Here is a 23,944-nt window from a genome sequence, read left to right on the forward strand (position 1 = left end):
GCATTACTACCATTTAACTGCTGCTACGTGGGGGAGAGAGACTAGCTTGTTTGTTCAAAAACTGCTTGATTCTTGATCTTGGATTCTTCTCCTGTAATGCAACCCCCCACGTGCACAGACGTCATCTGGCCCTCTGCATCACACTGTGGGAACTGGGCTACAGGAACTGATGCAAATATGCGGACACTCTGGCTTCTATTTTGCTGTAATAAAGCTGTTTTGTCTTTTGCCCAGGAGTATCCTGTCAGCATCCACGAAACTGCAGCAACCGAGCCTGTAACCTTGCAAGTGGGATAAAATCTCAGACCCTTCACTGCTCTTGCCAGCCACCTCTGTGAATCCAGGTTCTGTTGGTATAGCAATTTTTGTGCCCAGCTGGAATTGCCACTCAGCCATTTTGACTTCATTCCTCTAGGTAAGGTTAGAGAAAGTGGTGATGATGCTAGCTGGAGTGATTGTCCCTGATGACCATGGAGAAAAGAGAGTAGGGAGAAGAGTATAACCAGAAGTCAGGGGGTCTCCTGGAATACCTCCTCGCAATACCATGGTTTTATATTTTATTTTAAAAAATACCATGCTGAATGGTAAAAGTTACATATAAGACGATTACAACCATATATAGGCAAGACCACCCACACCTCAGAGCCTCTGTCATCCACTGGATACATAAATCTGATCAGCAGAGGTGCTGGTTGAACACAAAGAAAACAGAAAATAGTTGGCAGTGGTGAGAAATCATAACCATCCAGATTCACGACCAGTGACAGGACTGAGTACTGTATTTGCGACGTGTTATTAGAGAAATTTGGGACATAAAACGTGATGCTGCTTTTACACTATCCTGAAAATTTTGATTCAGTTGGTCTGTAATAAGGTCCTGGAATGTGTATTTTTAAAGCAGTCCAGGTAATTCTCACCATGGACACTTGCAAAGCACTGCTCTATTTTATTTTCTTCCTCACTGGCTCATGCATGTCTATAAAATTTTCTTATTTCACATGTATATACATATATTTGAGTTGGGGGTCTCCCTGTCGCCCAGGCTGTAGTGCATTAACTCACTGCAGCCTGCAACTCCTGGACTCAAGTGATCCTCCCACCTGTCTTCCAAGTAGCTGTATGCCACCAGGCTCAGTTAAATTATTTTGTAGAGATAGGGTCTTGTTATGTTGCCCAGGCTGGTCTTAAATTCCTAGCTCAAGCGATCCTCTCACCTCAGCCTCCCAAAGTGCTGGGATTAGTCATAAGCCACCACACCCAGGTTCTTTCCTATCTTATCATACTGTTATTATGTATAGGGGTGGGGGTTAGGTCACAATTTTTTTTTGTTTGTTTATGAGTTGCAAACTATTGAGATGAGATTATTACAGAATCAGAGAACATCACACTGAGGTCCTGGACTTAAAACTGGATGAGGGAGAGTAGTACTATGTCAGAAAGATGCATTTTCAATGTGTACATATGGAGAGAGAATTATGCTTGCAGATGTTGGGAAGAAAAAAGATGGACTACATTACACCTGATGTGTTTATATTTGGTGCTGTCATCAAACCAATTTCATATGTTTGGTTAACCTTGGTAGAATCAAGGGTCCTATTTTCTACTGTGGAAACTAACGAGGTCAGATACACCTGCTGTCTTTGATGCCTGACAGCCCAAGCACTGGCAGAAGACTTAAACTTGGTCAGTTGGACATTCTACTACGTTTTGAATCTGGTGATAAAACAAGCACTTGAAATCCAGTTTTCAGGGTCATCCTGGTTAGCAAATACAGTCGTTTAGGTCTTTTTGAGGTCATCAGAACTTGGCTATGATTTTGGTCATCTACTTTCCTTTGGCTTCTATTTGTTTTCCAAACCTGGCTCTCCAGCCCTTCCATCAATTCTGTGCTACCTGATCCTCTTCCAATAAATTATTTTTCTGCTCAGGTTGATTATAATTTTTTTTGTTGTTTGCAACCAAGAACTCTTACTGGTATACTTCAATGAGATTGATTCTCTAAAGTAAGATTAAGTAATACCATTTCAGATAATCGTTTCCTCTCTCCCCTAGAACTGCACCCCATCTCCCACAATCTGAATTTGGAAGTGAATAGTGTGTGATGGTTTCCCAGATAAATCAAATAAGTTAAATTTGTTAGATTTTAAACCATGAACACAAATGTGCTTTTAAAACTGTATTAAAATAACCAAAAACTAATCAACCAACTATGGTAAGAGCAATCTCCACTATGAATACTATTTATATGATTAAGAACGAGTCATTTGATAAACCTGAAAATTATCCAAACTTAGAATATGCACATTTCAAACTCAGAGCCAAGATATAGGAATATTAAAATGTGCTTGGCAAAATATGTGGTGGCTAATTAATATATTTACATTTTCTAGTTATAATGCACTTGGGATATTAGTTTATGAAAATTTTGAATACTTTCTAAAAAGTAAATAATTATCAATAGCAATCAAAATTATTTTAACTATAATACTTAATATATACAAAATATGTAAATTATAAATATACAAAGGCTATAAGTTATACAATTAGGCTGGTCTATCTTATAAATAAAATATATATACCTCTAGTATTCTGAGAATAAGCAAAGGATTACAAGTGTTGTAGCTGTTCCTCCAGATAGCCATTTGTTCATTTATTAACACCAGAGGCAATAACACAATGCTAAAAATAAACATGCATCAATTGTACAATAAATATTTACAAAAACCTCTGTCTGTCACAGTTAGTGAGTGCAAACAGAACTTATACCCAACCTTAGTGCATTTTTATTTTCACAAGTAAAACAGAAAAGGAAAATAGTGAATTTAATGCTATTCAGCACCTTTAGTGAAGTCAAAAGACTCAACATCTCCATATATCAAAAACATTTGCATCTGTATCACCAAACATGTAAAGTTAATTATTTTGTTCCATTTTAACATGAATTATTTTATTTACATTACTTTTAGTTCAATAAATTTTAACAATATTTAAAATTATCTAAATTCATAAAAGTATTTCATAAATTTCAACATTTAATTATTATGTACATATAAGGAAGTCCATGAAAAAAGTTAAAAGAAAATGTAGTCATAAAGTTCAAGCAACATTACCAACTTAGCAAAAATTCCAACCAAATCAAGGCAGAGGGCATTCAAACATTCAAAGATCTTTATCTGCTGCCAACATGAACAGGAAAATTTCCAGTAAGAAAAGTCAGTATGCGAAATAATGTTGAAATCACCAGTAGAAAATATATTTTAATAGGCATGACGTATGTTTAAGCAACAGTAATGACTTTATAGAAAACTTTTATGACACTGTCATATATGAACTACTTGGTTTGATTGTATGATAAAGGTGTATTTTAGAACTACAGAAGTTGATTTCAAAAAATATATTGTAGCAGCCATAATTTTATTTCCAGTTAAAACACAGTAATATGTGAAAAGTAAAATTTATAATTAACTAAATAATACCCCCAGTATTAGAAAATTTTAAATCTCACGCTATTCTAGCAATAATGGTCTCTAATATAATGTAGTCTGATGTAAGAATTGTGGAAAGCCGATAAACAATCAGACATAGGTATGGGCTTAAAGTTTCACTGAAATACTTAGGTAGCAAAATATATGAAAAGTAATAGAAAAGTAAAAGATAAAATTAAAAAATATTGCACAGCCACATTACCTAGAAAGTAAAGTTGATGTTTAAAAAGCACTAAACATGGATGATATAAATTATCTTCCATATAAAAAGGTATAAATATTTCTTAGAACTTATCAGCATCTACATTTTAATATAATACATTATTTGAAACATTGTTGAATGAGGTAATTGTCCAGTCGCTAACAATGCTTTTATACTATTGGAAATATTTGAGGGCAGCAACCAGAAAGAATTTCTCTAAAAATATTTCCGAATCAAGTACAGCTATATGTGCAGCTCTCCCAATGAGTGAATCAGCTGTATTAGGCAATGCATTGATGACATTGTAGCGAACCAAATTACAGTCCTTGCTTTGCAGAACAGGGCGAAGCAAATTGTGGATCATTTCGGAATAGATCTGTCCTGTGGAACCAACAGAAAAAAGGAAAATTAGTTCACATGAGTAACTGAAAAAAAAAAAAAACTATGCCAATTTTAGATAAGTTATAAAATTTAGTTACATTATTTCCATATAAAGCAGAAAATGGCTGTTTTAAAAGGTTTAATTTTCCTTCAACTATCATTTTGGGACTGTTTATAGAAAATATAAGTAATCACATTATCTAGTCAAGTGGAAATAACAAATTTATTATACATTATTCTTGAAATTTGAATTTTTTGAGACGGAGTTTCTCTCTTGTTGCCCAGGCTGGAGTGCAACGGCGTGGTCTCGGCTCACTGTAACCTCTGCCTCCCAGGTTCAAGCGATTCTCATGTCTCAGCCTCCTCAGTAGCTGGGATTACAGGCATGTACCACCACACCTGGTCAATTTTTGTATCTTTAATAGAGTCAGGGTTTCACCATGTTGGTCAGGCTGGTCTTGAACTCCTGACCTCAGGCAATATGCCCGCCTCAGCCTCCCAAAGTGCTGGGATTACAGGCATGAGCCACCGCGCCCAGCCGAAATTTGGTATTTTTAACTCAAAGCAATGCCTATAACAAAGAAATAATTTTCTTTAACATTAAGTCACTTATAACTCATTAAACAATTACGAAAACAAGCTAGCCATGATGAGACATTTTGATAAGGCAAAATTATAAACTTGGTCTACAGCAAATACTTTAAAAATGTTTCTGTGGCAGTCAAAACTTCCAAATTATTTTAAGAAAGAATAGCAACCTCCTATAGTCAGATGAACAATGTGAGCTTGGCTCAAATAACAAACAGGATCTTTTGTTTGGTCTGCGGGTTTATTTAGTACTTGTGCTCCTCTCTCCTTATTTTTGGCTAATTCTTTTTTGTTTTTGTTTTGAGACAGGGTGTCACTCTATTACTCAGGCTGGAGTGCAGTGGTGTGATCACAACCCACTGCAGCCTCCACATCACAGGCTCAAGTGATCCTTACATCTTAACCCTCCTGAGTAGCTGGGACCACAAAGGCATGCACCACCATTTAAATTAGCCTACCTAATGTTTTATTGTTGGTAGACATGGGGTCTTGCTATGTTGCCTAGGCTAGTCTCAGACTCCTGGACTCAGGTGAGCCTCCTGCCTCAGCCTCCCAAAGTGCTGGGATTACAGGCATGAGCCACTGCGCCCAAACTACGTTTTGCTAATTCTTACAATGGATTTACTGAGGTCATACTAAGCACATAAAAGATAAAGGTGAGAATACATCCACATAAATGTATAAACTGCCTTCTAAGGGGCAAAACATAATGCTTATGCACTACTATATATTAGTAAATGAGTACTAACAGTGTCCATGGAACTTGTGAGCTTTAGAGAGGTAAATATTACGTTTCAGAGGACAGGTAGGATGCTGCCTGAGGAATGACAAGAAGGGAAAAGTATACAGAAGCACAATCAGATACAGAGAAGAGAGGTGTTTAAGAGAAAGACTGACTTAATACATACTCATCAAAAACTTTTTACTCCCACCTCTCCTCTTAGTTTTCATTATGAGTCAGGTTGGATTTGTGGTTCCATGCTATTTTAAAAATATGTTAATACAGGAAGAGGTCTAAACATGTCTTCATCATTTGATTTCCCCTGTCCCCCAATGTCACAGAACCTTACTGTTAAAATAAGGGACATTTATCTAGTTTCAGCTACTCATCTGAAGGTTAAACTTCTTCTGAATTTTTTCCTTAGGCGGACTCTAGCCTTTGCTAGAACAGAAGTTAAGAAAAGGTTATTTTGATGTCACAAATGTACAATAAAGGAGTACTTACCATGTACCAGGCACCATGTTAGGCACTGCCAATAAAAATGTGCTTAAGAGAGTTCTTGCCTTAAGGAGCTGTTCACCATCACAATGTAGAAAAATAAAGGATTAAGAGTTTAAAATCAGCCTCATTCCTAAAAAGGATTTGAGGCAATAATGAGAGGTAGGAGATCAAGTTTTTTTTTTTTTTGAGACAGAGTTTTGTTCTTGTCTCCCAGGCTTCAGTGCAATGGCGCGATTTCAGCTCACTGCAACCTCCACTTCCTGGGTTCAAGCTATTCTCCAGCCTCAGCCTCCCAAGTAGCTGGGATTACAGGTATTCGCCACCATGCCCGGCTAGTTTTTGTATTTTTAGTAGAGACGGGGTTTCACCATGTTGGCCAGGCTGGTCTCGAACTCCTGACCTCAGGTGATCTGCCGGCTTCAGCCTCCCAAAGTGCTGGGATTACAGGCGGGAGCCACCACACCCAGCCGGAGACCAGGTTCTTGACCTAAGTCTGTAATTAACTAACTGACTTTGCCTAAGCCACTTAGCATCCCTGGGCTTTAGTTATAAAATGAGCAAACAGGATTCAAGTTTCCTTCTGGCTCCAAATGGCTATAATTTAAATTTATTTTGTTATTCACAAATAGCAAAAGAACAAATAAATAAAGTCTTTATCATTTACTATCAGTAAAGAGGGGCAAATCCTTGCTGCCACCTTTGTGTAAAAGTGAGGTATAGCAGAACATGTGACAAGGATGACCGCAATTGTCAGTCCCAATAATTCAGAGGAAATCAAAGTATGAACTACGTCTGAGGCAGCAAAATGGAGAGGCATTTGTAATTAGATGAAAGAACTACTTCATTGGTAAAGGCAGTTCACGTGGCAGGTGAGAAGAAAGGAAGAAAAATGGAAGAAGGATAGCTGTTAATATAAGTGGGTGGAAAGGAAGTAATAGGAAAGAGAAGAGTGACAGATAAGAGAGAAAGTGACAAGAAAAGCTTCAGAAAGAGCTCATTAATACCTATAACTCTTTGAAATACTTTTATTCCATTACCTGACTGTTTGTCCTTTAAAGCTGTTTTACACATTTCAATGCGGGCAGAGTGATAAGGAACATAGCGATCCTGTAGAGATCCCACTAGCACAACATTTTTGAAATAATGAAGCCCTGTGAATAGAATATAATAAATTATAATGCAGTAGTTAACCAGATTTAAAACAAGTTATTTGTATCATATTAAGTGACTAAAACATAAATTTCCTTAGCAGTACTAAGTTTCTGTCTTTGTCAATACTTGATGAATCCTTTCTCCAAATTTCTACATGTTCTCTACAAAAAAACCCTACTTCACTGTTATGTAGTGCTGATGCCGAGTGAGAATGTGTGTTTGCACTGGGAGCAAGCACTGTTGCTCGGTGGTGTGGAGATAGGCAGGAAACAGAATATGTGGACTAATGTTCTATAGAAAGTATCCCATGATATTCTTACCTTCCAAAAGGTATTCATCAATATTTAGGACTATTTCCAAAGAAACAAAATTATACTCTTCCATTAAAACAAACAAAACACCTCATAAGAAATCATTTAAACCTGACTTTTTACTTTCTTTTCATTTATAACACTTGCCTAATATGATTTATATTTTCTTTTTTAAAATTTTTATTATTTTTTGAGATGGAGTCTCGCTTTGTCGCTCAGGCTGGAGTGCAGTGGTGCAATCTAGGCTCACTGCAACCTCTGCCTCCTGAGTGGCTGGAATTACAGATGTGGGCCACCACACCTGGCTAATTTTTGCATTTTTAGTAGAGATGGGGTTTCACCATATTGGCCAGGCTGGTCTTGAACTCCTGGCCTCAAAGTGATCTGCCCACCTCAGGCTCTCAAAATGCTGGGATTACAGGAATGAACCACCACTCCTGGCCTAAAGATCTTAATCTTGGGAAAAGTATGGATTCACACACAGTCAAGTGTGACAGTATGATACTATCTATGCCAAAAATAAGGCCATCCTTCCTTTTTCCTAATGAGACTATACCACTTTTTTGGGGGAGGTGACATTTTGAATGTATACAATCCTAAGAAGATAAACGAAATAATCAAGTATCTATTAGAGAAGTTAATTGAACATATGTTTAAAATAATATTGTATAAAATATTAAGAAAAAATGACTCCTCCCCCACCTTCATTCTCACATCTCATGACTCAATTTGACACCAATATCTTCATCATTATCAGTACCACTTTGGGAATCATCTGTGTGTCCTAGAGCACAGGTATTCATACATTTACCCCTGGAGTCATCTAAGACTCTCTATGGTGTAGATAGGTGTGTATAGCTTTTTTTTTTTTTTTTTTTGACGGAGTCTGGCTCTGTCGCCCAGGCTGGAGTGCAGTGGCGCAATCTCAGCTCACTGCAAGCTCCGCCTCCCGGGTTTACGCCATTCTCCTGCCTCAGCCTCCCGAGTAGCTGGGACTACAGGCGCCCGCCACCACGCCCGGCTAGTTTTTTGTATTTTTTTTTAGTAGAGACGGGGTTTCACCATGTTAGCCAGGATGGTCTCGATCTCCTGACCTAATGATCCGCCTGTCTCGGCCTCCCAAAGTGCTGGGATTACAGGCTTAAGCCACCGCGCCAGGCCAGGTGTGTATAGCTTTAAGAAAACTGATTTCCAGGCTGGGCGAGGTGGCTCATGCCTGTAATCTCAGAACTTTGGGAGGTCGAGGGGGAAAAACTGCCTGAGCCCAGGAGTTTGAGACCAGCCTGGGCAACAAAGTGAGATCCTGTCTCTACGAAATTACGAAAATTAGCTAGGTGTGGTGTTGCATAACTGTAGTCTCGGTTACTCAGGAGGGTGAGGTGTGAGGACCCCTTGAGCTCAGGAGGTGCAGGCTGCAGTGAGCCATGGTTGCAGCACTGCACTCCAGCCCAGGTGACAGAGCAAGAGCTTGTCTCTAAAAATAAGAAAGAAAAAAAGAAAATTGATTTCCAGATCCCAACCTCCAGATGAGCTCTTTTCTAAAAGTGACTTGACTTTCTCCCACTTTACAAGATAAAGATATTCTCTCTCCAATCTATTTCAGATCTGATTAAGGTATATGGCCCTAGGGTATAAAAGTCTCTGGAAAACCAAGCAAAATATAAAGTCTAACTTTTCTGACAAAAGTCAATTTGAGTTGACTGTTTGACAGTGAGAAATGGCTTTGCCAATTGGATTTTATGGCATACATTTCCCATAAATTGCATGAGCTAAATCTATAATTCCAATAGAATGAGCTGAGATTTCATATTTTATGAAAATATAATTAATGTACAGGTATGGTGGCTCACGCCTATAATCCCAGCACTTTGGGAGGCTGAGGGTGGATTACCTGAGGTCAGGAGTTTGAGACCAGCCTGGCCAACATGGCAAAACCCCGTCTCTACTAAAAACACAAAAATTAGCCAGGCATGGTGGCAGGCGCCTGTAATCCCAGCTACTCAGGAGGCTGATGCAGAAGAATTGCTTGAACCCGGGAGGCGGATGAGCCAATGTCGCACCATTGCACTGCAGCCTGGGCGATAGAGCGAGACTCCGTTTCAAAAAACAAAAACCAAAACCAAAAAATCCCCCAAAAACCAAATAAATGAACCTGTACCTGGACCTTATACTCCTCTATTACCCATTTCTTGGCACAGTGTTGTAACAAAATTCTTCATGAGTTTTCTATGTGTCTCCCTTCTCTTCCTTTCCTCCGGTTCTTTACTTAACCTATTCTCAGAAGTCTTTCTTCCTAATTACTCCATATAAATTGCTCTTTCAAGATCACCAATGACCTAGACAATGCTAAAAGTTTAAGGGTCAATTCTCAGGTCTTATCTTATTTGACCAAATTTTAATACTACCTGGTAGCCTGAATTTGCATCCAAAATACAACGGTTATTTCAGGCCAGTATGTCTTCTCCAAGTAAGTGAAAATAAGTAACTGAGAGATCACCTTGTGTTAGTGATTTGAATATAAGGCAGCACTCTCCTTTCTGATGGGTAATTTTAGGAGAAAACAAAACTTACTTTGTTTTCAGGCATATATGACATTTTATTCTTTACTCACCATTCTCTCTGCTTTTAATTATCATTTTTGTATCTGCTCATCAAATCTAAATTTCTGGCCTCCTTTTCTTGCCAGATAACTTGACACAAAGCTTTGCGTCACTTTAACATTCACTATTCCTAACACCAAATTATATTTCCAAAATTTCGCTTGCTATCTTAAATTCTTTATTCTATAAGCCTATTCTTATTCTAGTCCAATGAGAAATATTGGCCAGCTTTAATTATTAATTCCCTCATATATACTACATTATCAAGTTTGGCTTGCTTCATATGTAGTATATGTTGCTTTCTCTTCTTACCAGTATCACTGCTATTCTCTACTTGCTGGTCTCATGACTTCCATTATAAATTTCTTTCCTGAGAGTTTTATTTTATATGTTTCTTTCAAGTTAAATTTTATTTTTAATTTTTTGGAAGAATTTTAAATTTATATCTGCTTCCTTTTCTTTAAAAAAAATTTCATTGTAACGTTTAGAAAATTCCAAATCCACTATAAAAATTAAGTTATGCAATATGTCTGGGAGGGATAAAAAAGTGGCCATATCTTTGGTCTGTCCCAGTTTAAAGTATCAGATTAAAATTATAAATTATAAAGTATATGTCTTCCCTCAAAAAATATCAATATTGGCTCCCATATATTAAGGTCCACTCAATTTACCTAAGTAGTCTTTAACATCAAAATCTGGCCCTAACTTTTGGTGGGAACTAGGAACTTACCCAAGTTGAGGCAGTCTAGTTGAGAAGAAAGGACATATTGGACTAGGGATCAGGAGACTGATTAGTTTAGGGTTAAAATCTGTATCTCTGAGAATACCATTTTATTTCAGCGTAGTATGGAACTACTGTTAATGAATGTAAACAAATCAACAGGTTAAAGGAGAACTTCCTATGGTGTGCAGTTATAGGTGGGTCCAGAAACTGATCTGGTTAGCATTCTCAGATGACTGGGTAGGGCTGAAGTCCCCAGGCTGGTCCCCTCTGCTGGGGGAACAACCTGGTTGGTTCACTGGTTTATCTAATAATGGCTTACCCAATTGTGCTTTGAAAATATAATCATTTGCTATTGATGCGCTGATGTGAAAACAGTTGGAAGAGGCTGGGTTAAACTATTTTTAGTGCTCTATATTCAAAAAAAGACGTAAAATATTTTATTAATTTCTCTCCAAGTGAAAAAAATTAAAAATATGTTGTTGCTTAGTGCTGAACAAACAGTAGGCTCTCAAATATATTGACCAACAACAGATTTTATTTTTAATAATTCTGTAAGTGGCTCCTGAAATGTGTATTTCTCAAGGGTTCTGGATAGGTGACATATAACTGTGTTACCTCTCGCCCTACCCTTTTTCATTTTTAGAACTGAAGCCGTCTGGCTGGGTGCAGTGGCTCATGCCTGTAATCCAGCACTTTGGGAGGCCGAGGCGGGTGGATCACAAGGTCAGCAATTTGAGACCAGCCTGGCCAATATGGTGAAACCCTGTCTCTACCAAAGATACAAAAACTTAGCTGTGCATGGTGGTGGGCACCTGTAATCCCAGCTACTTGGTAGGCTGAGGCAGGAGAATTGCTTGAACCCAGAAGGTGGAGGCTGCAGTGAGCCGAGATCACGCCACTGTACCCCAGCCTGAGCAACAGAGCAAGACTCCATCTCAAAAAAAAAAAAAAAAAAAAATTTCAACTTTTCCCTTTTACTGCTCCTCTTGCCTTCCCCAACCCCACTGCCGCCCGTGCTGCCATTCACTAAGGACACAGCTAACAGTTGTGTACAGGCATACCTCATTTTTTTGCATTTTTCTTAACTGAGGTTTATACAAAGGGTTTCTTATCAAAAGCAGAAACCAGACTCAATTGTATCTGAATTACTTATATAAGATACATTATTTAATGTCACTGATGTCTGTTCTTTCTGAAAATTCATAGTAATAAAACATTTTGCCAGATGTTTGTTAGTATTGTTTACAACTCCAGAAGATTGTACACCTAAAATGTTTAACTTTTTCAAATTCAATATTTATAAAGCAATCACAGTTTTATACAGGCATACCTTGTTTAACTGTACTTTGCTTTACTGTGCTCTGCAGATATTATGTTTTTTACAAATTGAAGGTGGCAACCCTGCATTGAGCAAGTCCATTGGCACCATTTTTCCAATAGTACATATTCACTTTGTGTCTCTGTGTCACATTTTGGTAATTCTTACAATATTCAAACTTTTTCATTATATCTGTTACAGTGATCTGTGATCAGTGATCTTTGATGTTACTACTGGAATTGTTTTGCAATGCCATGAACCATGCCCATATAAGACGGTGAACTTATGAACTATACTCTGACTGCTTCACCAATGGGAGAGACATTTCCAGTCTCTCTCTCTTTCCTTGGGCCTCTCTAGTCCCTGAGACACAACTATATGGGAATTGGGCTGATCAATAACCCCACAATGGCCTCTAAATGCTCAAGTGAAAGGAAAAGTCACATGTTTCTCACATTAATTATTTTTATTTTTTGAGACAGGGTCTCACCCTGACCCAGGCTACAGTGCAGTGGTGCAATCATGACTCACTGTGGCCTCTACCTCCTGGGCTCAAGGTATCCTCCCACCTCAACCTCCGAGGTAGCTGAAACGACAGGTATGCGACAACACATTGGGTACATTTTTGTTATTTTTTGTAGAAATAGAATCTCACTGTGCTGCTCAGGCTGATCTCAAACTCCTAGGCTTCAGTGATCCCCAGCCTTGGCCTCGCAAAGTTCTGGGATTACATGCATGAGCCACCATGCCCGGCTCTGTTTCTTACTTTAAATCAAAAGCTAGAAATGATTAAGCTTAGTGAGGAAGGCATGTCAAAAGCCAAGACAGGCTGAAAACCAGGCTTCTTATGCAAAAGAGTTAGTCAAGATGTGAATGCAAAGGAAAAGTTCTTGAAGGAAACAAAAAGGGCTACTTTTCACTGTTAAGCCATTAAGAATTATATGAAACGGCTACTTTAAGCCGTTAAGAATTATATGAAATCTACTCTGTCTGTGCTCTATTAATGGAACAACAAAGCCTGGATTACAGCACATCTGTGTACACCATGGGTTACTGAATATTTTAAGCCCACAGTTGAGACCTACAACTCAGAAAAAAAGATTTCTTTCAAAATATTATTGCTCATTAACAATCCCCGTACTCAACCAAGACCTCTCATGAAGATATACAAGAAGATTAATGATGTTTCCATGTGGGCTAACACAACATCTATTCTGCAGCCCAAGTGATCCATTAGTTATTTTGACTTTCAAGTCTTATTACTTAAGAAATACATTTTGTAAGGTGATAGCTGCCATAGGTAGTGGTTCCTCTCATGGATCTGAGCAAAGTAAAATGAAAACCTTTTGGAAAAAATTCACCATTACAGATGCCATTAAGAATATTCATGATTCACGGGAGGAGGTCAAAATATCAACATGAACAGAAGTTTGGAAGAGGCTGATTCCAGCCTTCACGGATAACTTTGAGGGGTTCAAGACTTCAGTGAAGAAAGTAACTGCAGATGTGGTAGAAACAGCAAGAGAACTAGAATTAGAAATGGAGCCTGAAGATGTGACTGAATGGCTGCAATCTCATGATCAAACTTGAATAGATGAAGAGTTGCTTCTTATGGATGAACACAGAAAGTGGTTTCTTGAGATGGAATCTCTGCCTGGTAAAGATGCTGTGACCACTGTTGAAATGACAACAAAAGATTTGGAATATTACATAAACTTAGTTGAAAAAGCAGTGGCAGGGTTTGAGAGGATTGATTCTAATTTTGAAAGAAGTTCTACTATGGGTAAAATACTATCAAACAGCATCATATGCTACAGAGATATCTTTTGTGAAAGGAAGAGTCAATTAATGCAGCAAACCTCGTTGATGTAATTTAAGAAATTGCCATAGCCACCTCAATCTTCAGCAACCACCATCCTGATTAACAAAAACATTATGACTAGCTGAAGGCTCAGATAATCATTAGCATTTTTAACAATAAAGTGTTTTAAAATTAAAGTATGCATTTTTTTTTTTAGACATAATACTATTGTACATTCTGGACTATAGTATAGTGTAAATATAACTTTTATATGCCCTGGGAAACAAAAAAAATTCACGTGACTAACCTTTTTTTATGGTGATCTGGAACCAAATCCACAGTATCTCCAAGGCATGTCTGTATTTTGTTCCAAATTCCTTTCTTGGTATATATACGATTTATTTTTCATTTTAAAAATATAACTGGGATTATAGTAGTTATGCTATTTTATGTCTTTTTTTCACTTAATATTTTGGGGACAGCTTTTCATGTTTGTATAAATAAATTTATCTCATTCTTTTAACTACTACATGGAATTACCAGGATTAACTTTTCGTATGTTTCCTATTTCCCTAGCGAAGGACATTCCATTCCACTTCAGAGGGGAAGGGACATAAAAAAAGTATAACACTGCAGTGAATAGCTTTTACCTAATTATGTGAGATTTCTGTAGGAAAAATCCCAAAAGTGGAATTGTTGAGTACATTCTTAAAATTCTGATAAATGTACTCTCCAAAAAGGTAATTTCTCCTTCTACCATGAATATATGAAGATTTCTGTTTCACACGCTCATCAATACTGTATAGCATCTTTTAAATCTTACCAACCTAATGGCAAAAATGATTAACTTATTGTTTATTGGCCTTCCATATACATGTATTTTTAGTTTTATTTGTTGGTAGCTAACTACCTCTTTTCTCTTTTGCCCATTTTTTTTCTGTTGGGTTGTTATGTATTAGGAACAGCAGTACACATTATACCACTCAGGCATAAACAATATTACATGTTACCTCCAGATGTGTGCTCTGTGAATTAATTATGTATTTGCCAGATTACACGATCATTTTAAAACTTCCTCACAAATTTCCCACTGATTAAGATTTTAAAAGATTTCTATATTTTAAGAATAAAAGGCATTACATTTTTCCAAATAAAATTATATTAAAGACATTTTTCAAAATAGCTCTTTGCCGAGATTCTGATGTACTTCTCTAGAGAAACACTAAGGTTTGGAATTACTGCTTTAGACTGAGATCCCTGCAAGAAGTGTCTATGGCTCCTCATGTTCACGCAGCTCAGTGGAAGTAGGCATAATCAGTAAAGAATAGTCAGAGGATTTCAAAGATACCCTTTCACTCTCAGTTTCCATGATAATAAAATAAATGTAAAAATTCTGATACTGATTAAACACACTATGCTGTTATATTTCTAAATGTGATTCTTACGACAGTACCGTACTTTAAAAATGCATTTTAAACTTGGTAACCAGTTTTCTAGTTATTCAACAAGTGTATTAATACTAATATTGTGCTTTTACACAGAAGGTTTGCTTTTTATATTAGCCAAGAACCAAGTTAGTTAAATCTATTATGGCCCTTTTTGAATCTTTTGGTTTCAATTTCTTGTCTAGCAGTGTTGGCTACAGAAGGCAGAAACTCAAAGTGAAGACAGCAAGCTCCAGAGGTGCAGTGCTGGTAGGAATTACAGCAGTACTTCATCTGTGTTGAAGTACAGCCAACAAAAATGCCGGAAGTCTACTTTGGGAGCTAATATTCTAGGTTCATCTTTTCTACACCTACCTTGATTCTAGCTCCTCAAAGACAACCTAGTTAACTAGTCTGTGGGTGAATACTTCACTGAGCCCCTCAAGTGCCTAATTATTTGTTGAACGGTTACCTTTAATTTGGGAAAGTGACAAGATTTCCCTATTTATAGGATGACAAGGTTTAACCAGAAAAATTTGTAAGTATGTTGTTACTTTTACCAAGAAAAGTTTAAAATAAATCTTCCATATTGCTCTGGACTATATGACATGATTGATATATGAACACCTTAATTGCAACTTTCATCTTCATAATCTAAAGTCTTTCCAATTCTTCTGGCTACTCATTTGTTCTGAAACTTCAGAGTTTTAATGCAATTCACTTTAAGTCATTTTGTGCTTACTCTCTGGAACTGGCTAAAGCAGTGGTTCTAAACTGGTGATTTTCTGCCCCAAGGAATATTCTGCAGCATTTGAAGGTATTTTTGCTTGTCACCGCTGAGGGTGGAAAAGTGTATGTGCTACTGGCATCTAGTGGGCAGAGGCCAGGGATGCTGCTAAACATGCTACAATGTTCACGACAACCCCTGAAAATAAAGAATTCTCCAGCCCAGAATGTCAATAGTGTTGAAGCTAAGAAAACTCTGTACTTTTAAAACTGATATACTCTAAACAATATTAAACTATTCTTATTTTCACTCATTTTACATAAATTTGAATGAATTTTCTTCCTAAAACAATGTTAGCTGATGCTGGTTCTTTCCCACACTTTCAGAAACAAAATATACATATTATTTACATATCAAAAGTGATACCTAAGATTAAATCCCTCTGTAATCTCCTGGATACAAAGAGTACTTTGTGCCTCAGTAGGACAGCAGGAGCTTTATTTAATTTTTATACTTTATTCGTCAGAATTCAACAGCTGGTAAAAGACTCCAAGCAAGTTGTTTTAGGAAGATCTTAAAATAAGGATATTTTGTTTTTGAAATTCCAACAATGAACAGGTTCTTTTTTGGCTATTTTGAGCCCTCATGGAATGTCAGAGTGGCCATGATTCCTCTCTCTGCTTTAGTAATATAACCTTGACTACTTTAACACCGGTGTCATCAAATGTCTGTATATTATATACTTATTTTACTTTTCGCATTGCTCTAGCTCCTTCATCTTTCTTTCCCCTGCTATTCAATGCTGAGATGCTTGTATGCCGCCTGCAAATTATTTACATATTCTATTAGCAATCTGTAGAATACCATAGGTTTTGTCAAAAGTTGCTATAAAATTTAATGAATGTTTATAATTGTAATTCCTTAATCAAAATAGGTAATTTCCCTTCAAAAGTAACATTTCTGTAACCCTTTACCAGATCTATTGTGTTCACAAGAAAAGGTAATTTCTCACCCAATAAATTTATGAATTTTATAAAAAATATAGTATTTCTCAATTGTTTTACAAAACACACAAATTACTTTAGGCTTTTAAAAGCTTTCTTCATTTTAAAATNCTGAGATGCTTGTATGCCGCCTGCAAATTATTTACATATTCTATTAGCAATCTGTAGAATACCATAGGTTTTGTCAAAAGTTGCTATAAAAATTTAATGAATGTTTATAATTGTAATTCCTTAATCAAAATAGGTAATTTCCCTTCAAAAGTAACATTTCTGTAACCCTTTACCAGATCTATTGTGTTCACAAGAAAAGGTAATTTCTCACCCAATAAATTTATGAATTTTATAAAAAATATAGTATTTCTCAATTGTTTTACAAAACACACAAATTACTTTAGGCTTTTAAAAAGCTTTCTTCATTTTAAAATAATGAACAGCTTTCAATAAAAGGAAAGCTATTAACTAATGATATGTTGCATAGAAAAAGACTGTTTCAAAAGGATGACCCACAGAAGAGGCTTTGCTTAAATAAAAAAGGTAAAAGGGCAAAAGCCTGAATTTTGATTTAGACAAGTAATTTTAGGTTTTTCCAAAACAACAGAAAATTCGCTGTTCAGAAGAAACTGAAGCAATAATCAAACCAGGACATCCAAGACTGTAGCTTAAGAAGAATAAAATATAAAAAAGAAATGATCACTTTTGATTGTTTTAAAACACTTGAGAATAGCATATTGGTTAAGTACTCTTTTTCTTTGTTCCATGTTTTCCTGTTTCATTTATTTGTTTGATGTGAACCTATATATTCTATTTTGTGAATAAAGTAATTTATATGTAAATATACAGGCATAGCAACTTTCTAGGGATGGACTACTCATTTCTCACAATTCATTAGATGATGCCCCCCGCCGCTCAAAAAACCCAAAACCTAACACCCCACATGAAATAGTTCGAGACACCTGTTTCCATCTCTATAACATTATAATTTTAAAATCAACTGAAATACTTGTTGATATTTAAAAGTGCAATTAGAGGCAGCTTCTTAAGTTCTTGAAAACGTACATTATTGGCTTAACATGATGCAGTCTGAACCATGCACGAATGCTTACTAGCTTTTCATAAAGCTAAGTGACCTCAGGCAAGTCATTCAATCTCTCTGTGCTTCAGTGTCCTCATCTACAAAGTGGGGACAATATTCCCACCCCAGAGAGTTAAATAAGCTAATATGTTTGTGTGTTTAAATCATACCTAGAACGTGGTAAATGTTACATGTGTATTAGCTATTATTATTTTTCAAGTATTTTAGTATTAACCAATGCATTAGTCACAATTACCAGAAAATAGTACTTATTTTCTTTTTGAGATGGAGTCTTGCTCTGTTGCCCAGGCTGGAGTAGAGTGGCAGGATCTCAGCTCACTGAAGCCTCCAACTCCTGGGTTCAAGCGATTCTCCTGCCTCAGCCTCCTGAGTAGCTGGGATTACAGGTGTGTGCCACCACACTGGACTAATTTTTTTGTATTTTTAGTAGAGAAGGGTTTCACCATGTTGGCCAGACTGGTCTCAAACTCCTGACCTCAGATGATCCACTCACCTCGGCCTCTCAAAGTGCTGGGATTACATGCATAAGCCACTGTGCCCAGCCAGAAAATAGTACTCTTTAATGTTTTTTACAAAAATGGATATTAATTCAATTCAGGTATATACTAATAAATTTGTGAGTACAAAGATAAATCTTAAAACATAAAAACAATTTTAAGTCATTCAAATAATTTTATAGCTAGTAGTATCAGCATTTAGATAAAATTTTGTTAAAAAATTTTCCTAAAATAGATATATATTGTTTGTGTAAAAGTCAATTTTGTAATCTATAATGCTAGTGTTTTTTTTTTTTTTTTTTTTGAGACAGAGTTTCAGTCTTGTTGCTCAGGCTAGAGTGCAATGGTGCAATCTCGGCTCACTGCATCCCACACCTCCTGGGTTCAAGTGATTCTCCTGCCTCAGCCTCCCTAGTAGCTGGGATTATAGGCGCCCACCACCACGCCTGGCTAATTTTTATATTTCTAGTAGAGATGGGGTTTCACTAAGTTGGCCAGGATGGTCTCAAACTCCTTTCCTCAGGTGATCCACCTGCCTCAGCCTCCCAAAGTGCTGGGATTACAGGTGTGAGCCACCATGCCTGGCACTAGTGGGCTTTTTTTTTTTAGTTTTTGAGACAAAGTCTGGCTCTATCACCCATGCTGGAGTGTAGTGGCACGACCTCAGCTGACTGCAACCTCCATATCTCTGGTTCAAGCAATTCTTGTGCCTCAGCCTCTGGAGTAGCTGGGATTACAGGTGTACATGCATGACCATGCCCGGCTAATTTTTGTATCTTTTGTAGAGATGGAGTTTCACCATGTTGCCCAGGCTGGTCTTTTTTTTTTTTTTTTTTTTTTCTTTCTTCTTCTTTAGATGGAGTTTTGCTCTTGTTGCCCAGGCTGGAGTGCAATGGCAAGATCTCGGCTCACTGCAACCTCCGCCTCCTAGGTTCAAGCAATTCTCCTGCCTCAACCTCCCAAGTCGCTGGGATTAGAGGCATGTACCACCATGCCTGGCTAATTTTGTATTTTTAGTAGAAATGGGGTTTCTCCATGTTGGTCAGACTGGTCTCGAACTCCCGACCTCAGGTGATCTGCCTGCCTCAGCCTCCCAAAGAGCTGGGATTACAGTGTGAGCCACTGTGCCCGGTGGCCAGGCTGGTCTTAAACTCCTAAGCCCAAGCAATTCACCCACCTCAGCCTCCCAAAGTGGTGAGATTACAGGTGTGAGCTACTACACCCAGCTTATGATAGTAGTATTATTTAAGTCACTTCTTCATTTTTTTTTTTTTTTTTTTTTTTTTTTACCATTTACTAAGTTTTGAACGCTACAGAATCACTTTACACATATTATCTCACTTAATCCTTTTAATAATCTTGTGAGATACTACTATTCTCATTTTACCAATAAGGAAACTGGAGTTTATTTAAATTAGGTAGCCTAGTCAGTGTGTGAACTATAACTAATACCTATGTGTGATGTCTGAGTTTGCTTCTTAACAGTTTTAGACTAGTACAACCAGATCATGCATTATACGGCGAATAATAAATTAATAACTTAAAAGAAAAAAATTGAACTAATCCTTAAGAACAGCTCAAGTACAAAAGATATACTCACTCCTGTTAATAATTAGAAACTTATTAACACACATATCTGTAAAGATGTGGAAGGCCATGGATTAATCTATATTGTAAAACTTTACAGTTATATTTTCTTTACAGTTTAGATATTCTTATGCTGCTATTATTATTGCTAATTAAATTTTACTTTGTATAATGCTGTATAAAGACATAGACCTCAGGAACACTTATGTTCAGCTCTGCCTTTCACACATTTCCTAACCTGTCAGCAAAGGGTATGAACTCCATAGCTCCACAAAATGGTTCTAGCTAATGTTGTTTTTCTCGCATGAGAAGTATATGCCATGTTTCATTTTGTAGGAATATCTTGTAATTTGATCAATCAAGTATATATTTCTGTATATTGTAAGAAACATACCATTGATGCTTCGTATCATTACAAACAAAATCATAAAACCCAATCTATAAGAGAATTTTCCTTTCACTGATTCTAATAATAGTACCTGTAATAATCATTCCCAAATCTCTTTCTCATATTAAGAACAACATTTAAGGCAGAATCCTGAAAAAGCTAAAGCAGGACTCAAAAGTAGTGGTATGTTCAATAACTAAATATATTAATATCAAATATTTCAAGAGTAGAATGGAAAACATGGGTGATAGGAATGAGGATAAAGACAGATGTAGATTTAAATGGCCAGGGCTTAAGTTCACAAATCCAAGTAACTTTGGACTTGCAACTACCAGTCACTGATTATATGGGCTAGACTTATATCTTACTATATAATATTTAAAATGTTTTTGAATATTGAAAATAATATTAAAATATCATTGATTGATTTGTTACTTCAATCGGTATATACTAGAAGAGCTATGGTACATACTGAATGTGTATGTGGGAAATGGGAATGAGTTGTCATGACAGATCCTACTTAAGGAAAGGAAGTTAAGACATAAAAATAACTGACATGAGATAAACTATAATGAGTATGGTAAAAGGTTGATTTATAATGGTATGGAAGTTCAGAGATAATATTAACAATTTTGAGATATGGGAGGCAAAGAAGTGAGGTCAAACAAAGATGACCCGAAGATGTCTCAAAGAAGTAATTGAGAGAACAGTACCATTAAAAAAAAGACATCAGGAGAAGTGGCCAAAGAAGACAGTATGTTGTTTTAGATGTATTTAGTATGATATGTAAATTGAGATGTCTAGCAGGCAAATGAGGATTGAAATTCATTAATGAAATCAGTCCTGGAGACATAAGATTGGGGATATAAAAGTATATATGGGACAGCTACTTAGGAGGTTGAGGTGGGAGAATTGCTTGATCCAAGAGTTCAAGGCTGCAGTGAGCTATGATTGTGCCACGGCACTCCCACCTGGGTGACAGAGTGAGACCCTGTCTCAAAAAACCCCAAAGGTATATAGAGAGTATTCTGAGAATACAGGAGCATTAAATCAGATAGTGTATCAAGAAAAGCTTTTGATAGCAGGTGGCATTAGAGTTTAATTTTACAAGATAAACAGAATTATTTCTGAAAAGATGAGTAAATACATGAGGGGGAATGGGTGATACAAAAAGCATGAGAAAATGCAAGCAATCAAAAACCATGAATAGCATGACCACAGCAAAGGGTGTGTGTGTGTGTGTGTGTGTGTTTGTGTATGTATGTGTAGGATAAAAAGAAAACAGAATCAGAGACCAGATTATAGAGGGCTTGATGCTCTTATCCATGGAATCTAAACTTCACTGTGGACACCACAAAGCATCATGAAAGATTTTCAAATGGGACCAGTATGGTTTGATATTAGATGGCCAATATAATCTATGGCTTCACTGGATGATCATTTCATCTAACGAGGAAGTGAGAATGGGGAGAAGGGGGTATATATGTGGAAGGGTAACTAGTTTGAACAATAATCTAAGTAAAAGTGATGAAGGCTGAACTAAGGCAGTGGCAAAGAAGAAGAAGAGAAGCATCCATCAGTCACTAAGAAGATTAAATGTTTTAAAACTTGGTAATTCGGTAGATATGAGGTATAAATAAGAAAGCAGAGTCAAGAACAGTTTCTACGTTTCTCACTAGGCAGATGGTGATGCCATTCCAGTAGATGTGGAATCCAGAGAACTAATCAGAGGGAACAGATGCACTGTCTGAAAACGCTAGATTTGAAGCACCCATGAGACATCTCTGTGAAGATGCTAAGTAGGCCTCTAGGTGTATAAGTCTAGAGCACAGCATATAGGACAAGCTAGAGATATATATTAATATTTGAGAGCTACCAATGGTAAAGATGGATATGGAATGATGGTGTCCAAGAAGAATGTACAGAGTGAGAAGAGCAGAAGACAGAGGCTAAAACACAAGAACAGCTTTCATAAAGGGACAAGGAAAGAAAAGAAGCCCATATAGGAAGCAGAAAAAAAGCCAAGATGCAAAAAAACCAGGAGAAGTGGATCCCACAAAAATGGAGAAAGAAAAGTATTTCAAGAAGGAGTTTTCAGTAGTCTTAAATATCTTAATGTTCAAATAAAAGAAAAGAGATCACTGGATTTGGCAAGCTTCAGTGTAGTGGTGCATACAAAACCAAAAAAGTGAAAAAAAGGGGAAGTAATGAAAGTGACTGTTCTCTTTCAAAAGGTTCAACCGTACCCCCCAACCCCCTCATAAAAGGGGAAATAGGGGGACAAGTACAGAATAAGTGATCAAGAGAAATATTTATTATTATTAAGATGGAAGAAACGGGAATAACTTTATCTATTAAAGGATTAATTACTGAAAAGGGGAAGAGTTTAAAGATACTGATGAGAAGGAATGAGTTCCAAAATGGAGAGGGTAATTATTCTTGAACAGATTATAAATCTTTCACTGAACTAAAAGGAAAACATAGGTTAGTTAATATTGGTAGGTAGAAAGAAATGTCTTGAATTTCAAAGATAAAGTAGAAAGGAAAAGCAAAACTAATTGTGAGAAATGAAGGGAGCAGTGAAAATCTGAAGTTTGAGGAAAGGTGAAAATTTGGGAGAGTATCTAAGGGAATAGATAGGAAGCTAACTAGAGATAACTAGATAGGGACCCCATGGACCTACAGTGCTGCTGATTCTGTGTGTCTGTGTGATCTTTTTTGGAACAGCTCAAAGGCTAGGTATAAAAACAGTAATGTAGATTTGCAAGATGACTAGGATAGAAAAACAAAGAGTAATACATGAATGACAAAAGTAATCCATAGAGTCTGAGGCTTGAGTCAGGAAGGGAGTAAAAGCACGAAGGGCAGGGAGACTTAAGAAAATGTAGTAGGAATCACAAATGAGTCTAAAAAGCAGCTGAGAAGAAGGGAGCGAGAGAAAAAGAAGGATAAGACATCACAGTAATAGAATGGAATGTTGGCTGAAATTTCGTAAGTACAGTGTAGCCATGGGTATGAGTTCAGCATGGAGTGGAATGAAGGGACACTGGAGGTGAGAAAGGCACGCTGATGCATAACCAATTATCGAAAGGGCTGACTCGTCAAATTACCAAAAATGATTCCAGATCTAAGTATGTTAAGATCCAAGAGGAGAATCTTTTCCCAAACATAATCATGTCACAAACATTTGTCAATGTCTTTTATTCTCCTGGGATAACCAGGAGGTCATTATATTAAAGAAGAATAGATGGTATCACAGCTTGGATGATACAAGCCTCAAATAAAGTGGTTTTATATGACAGTGGAGGAGTAATGATTGCAATTAGAAATAGAAAGCAAGAGGACTATTTTCCTTACTTTAGGTGGTACTTAGTAAACGAGGAACTGAGCTTCTACAGCAGGTATTAGCAAGACATGGCCTGTGAGATTTGGCTACTGCT

At 36.8% G+C, this 23,944-nt stretch overlaps 1 protein-coding gene across 1 annotated transcript in view; it reads right to left on the reverse strand.

Annotated features, from left to right (window-relative positions):
- Positions 1-2,619: 2,619 nt before the first annotated feature.
- Positions 2,620-23,944, reverse strand: part of LOC108536645 (protein FAM135A) — a 38,352-nt gene continuing 17,027 nt past the window's right edge. Inside the window, 2 exon segments of the mRNA XM_017883638.1 lie at positions 2,620-4,068; positions 6,916-7,029. Of these exon segments, the coding sequence (XP_017739127.1) occupies positions 3,863-4,068; positions 6,916-7,029 (320 nt within the window). The 3' untranslated portion in view covers positions 2,620-3,862.

Source organism: Rhinopithecus bieti, unplaced genomic scaffold (assembly GCF_001698545.2).
Source record: "Rhinopithecus bieti isolate Rb0 unplaced genomic scaffold, ASM169854v2 scaffold_14233, whole genome shotgun sequence".
Lineage (NCBI taxonomy): Eukaryota > Metazoa > Chordata > Mammalia > Primates > Cercopithecidae > Rhinopithecus > Rhinopithecus bieti.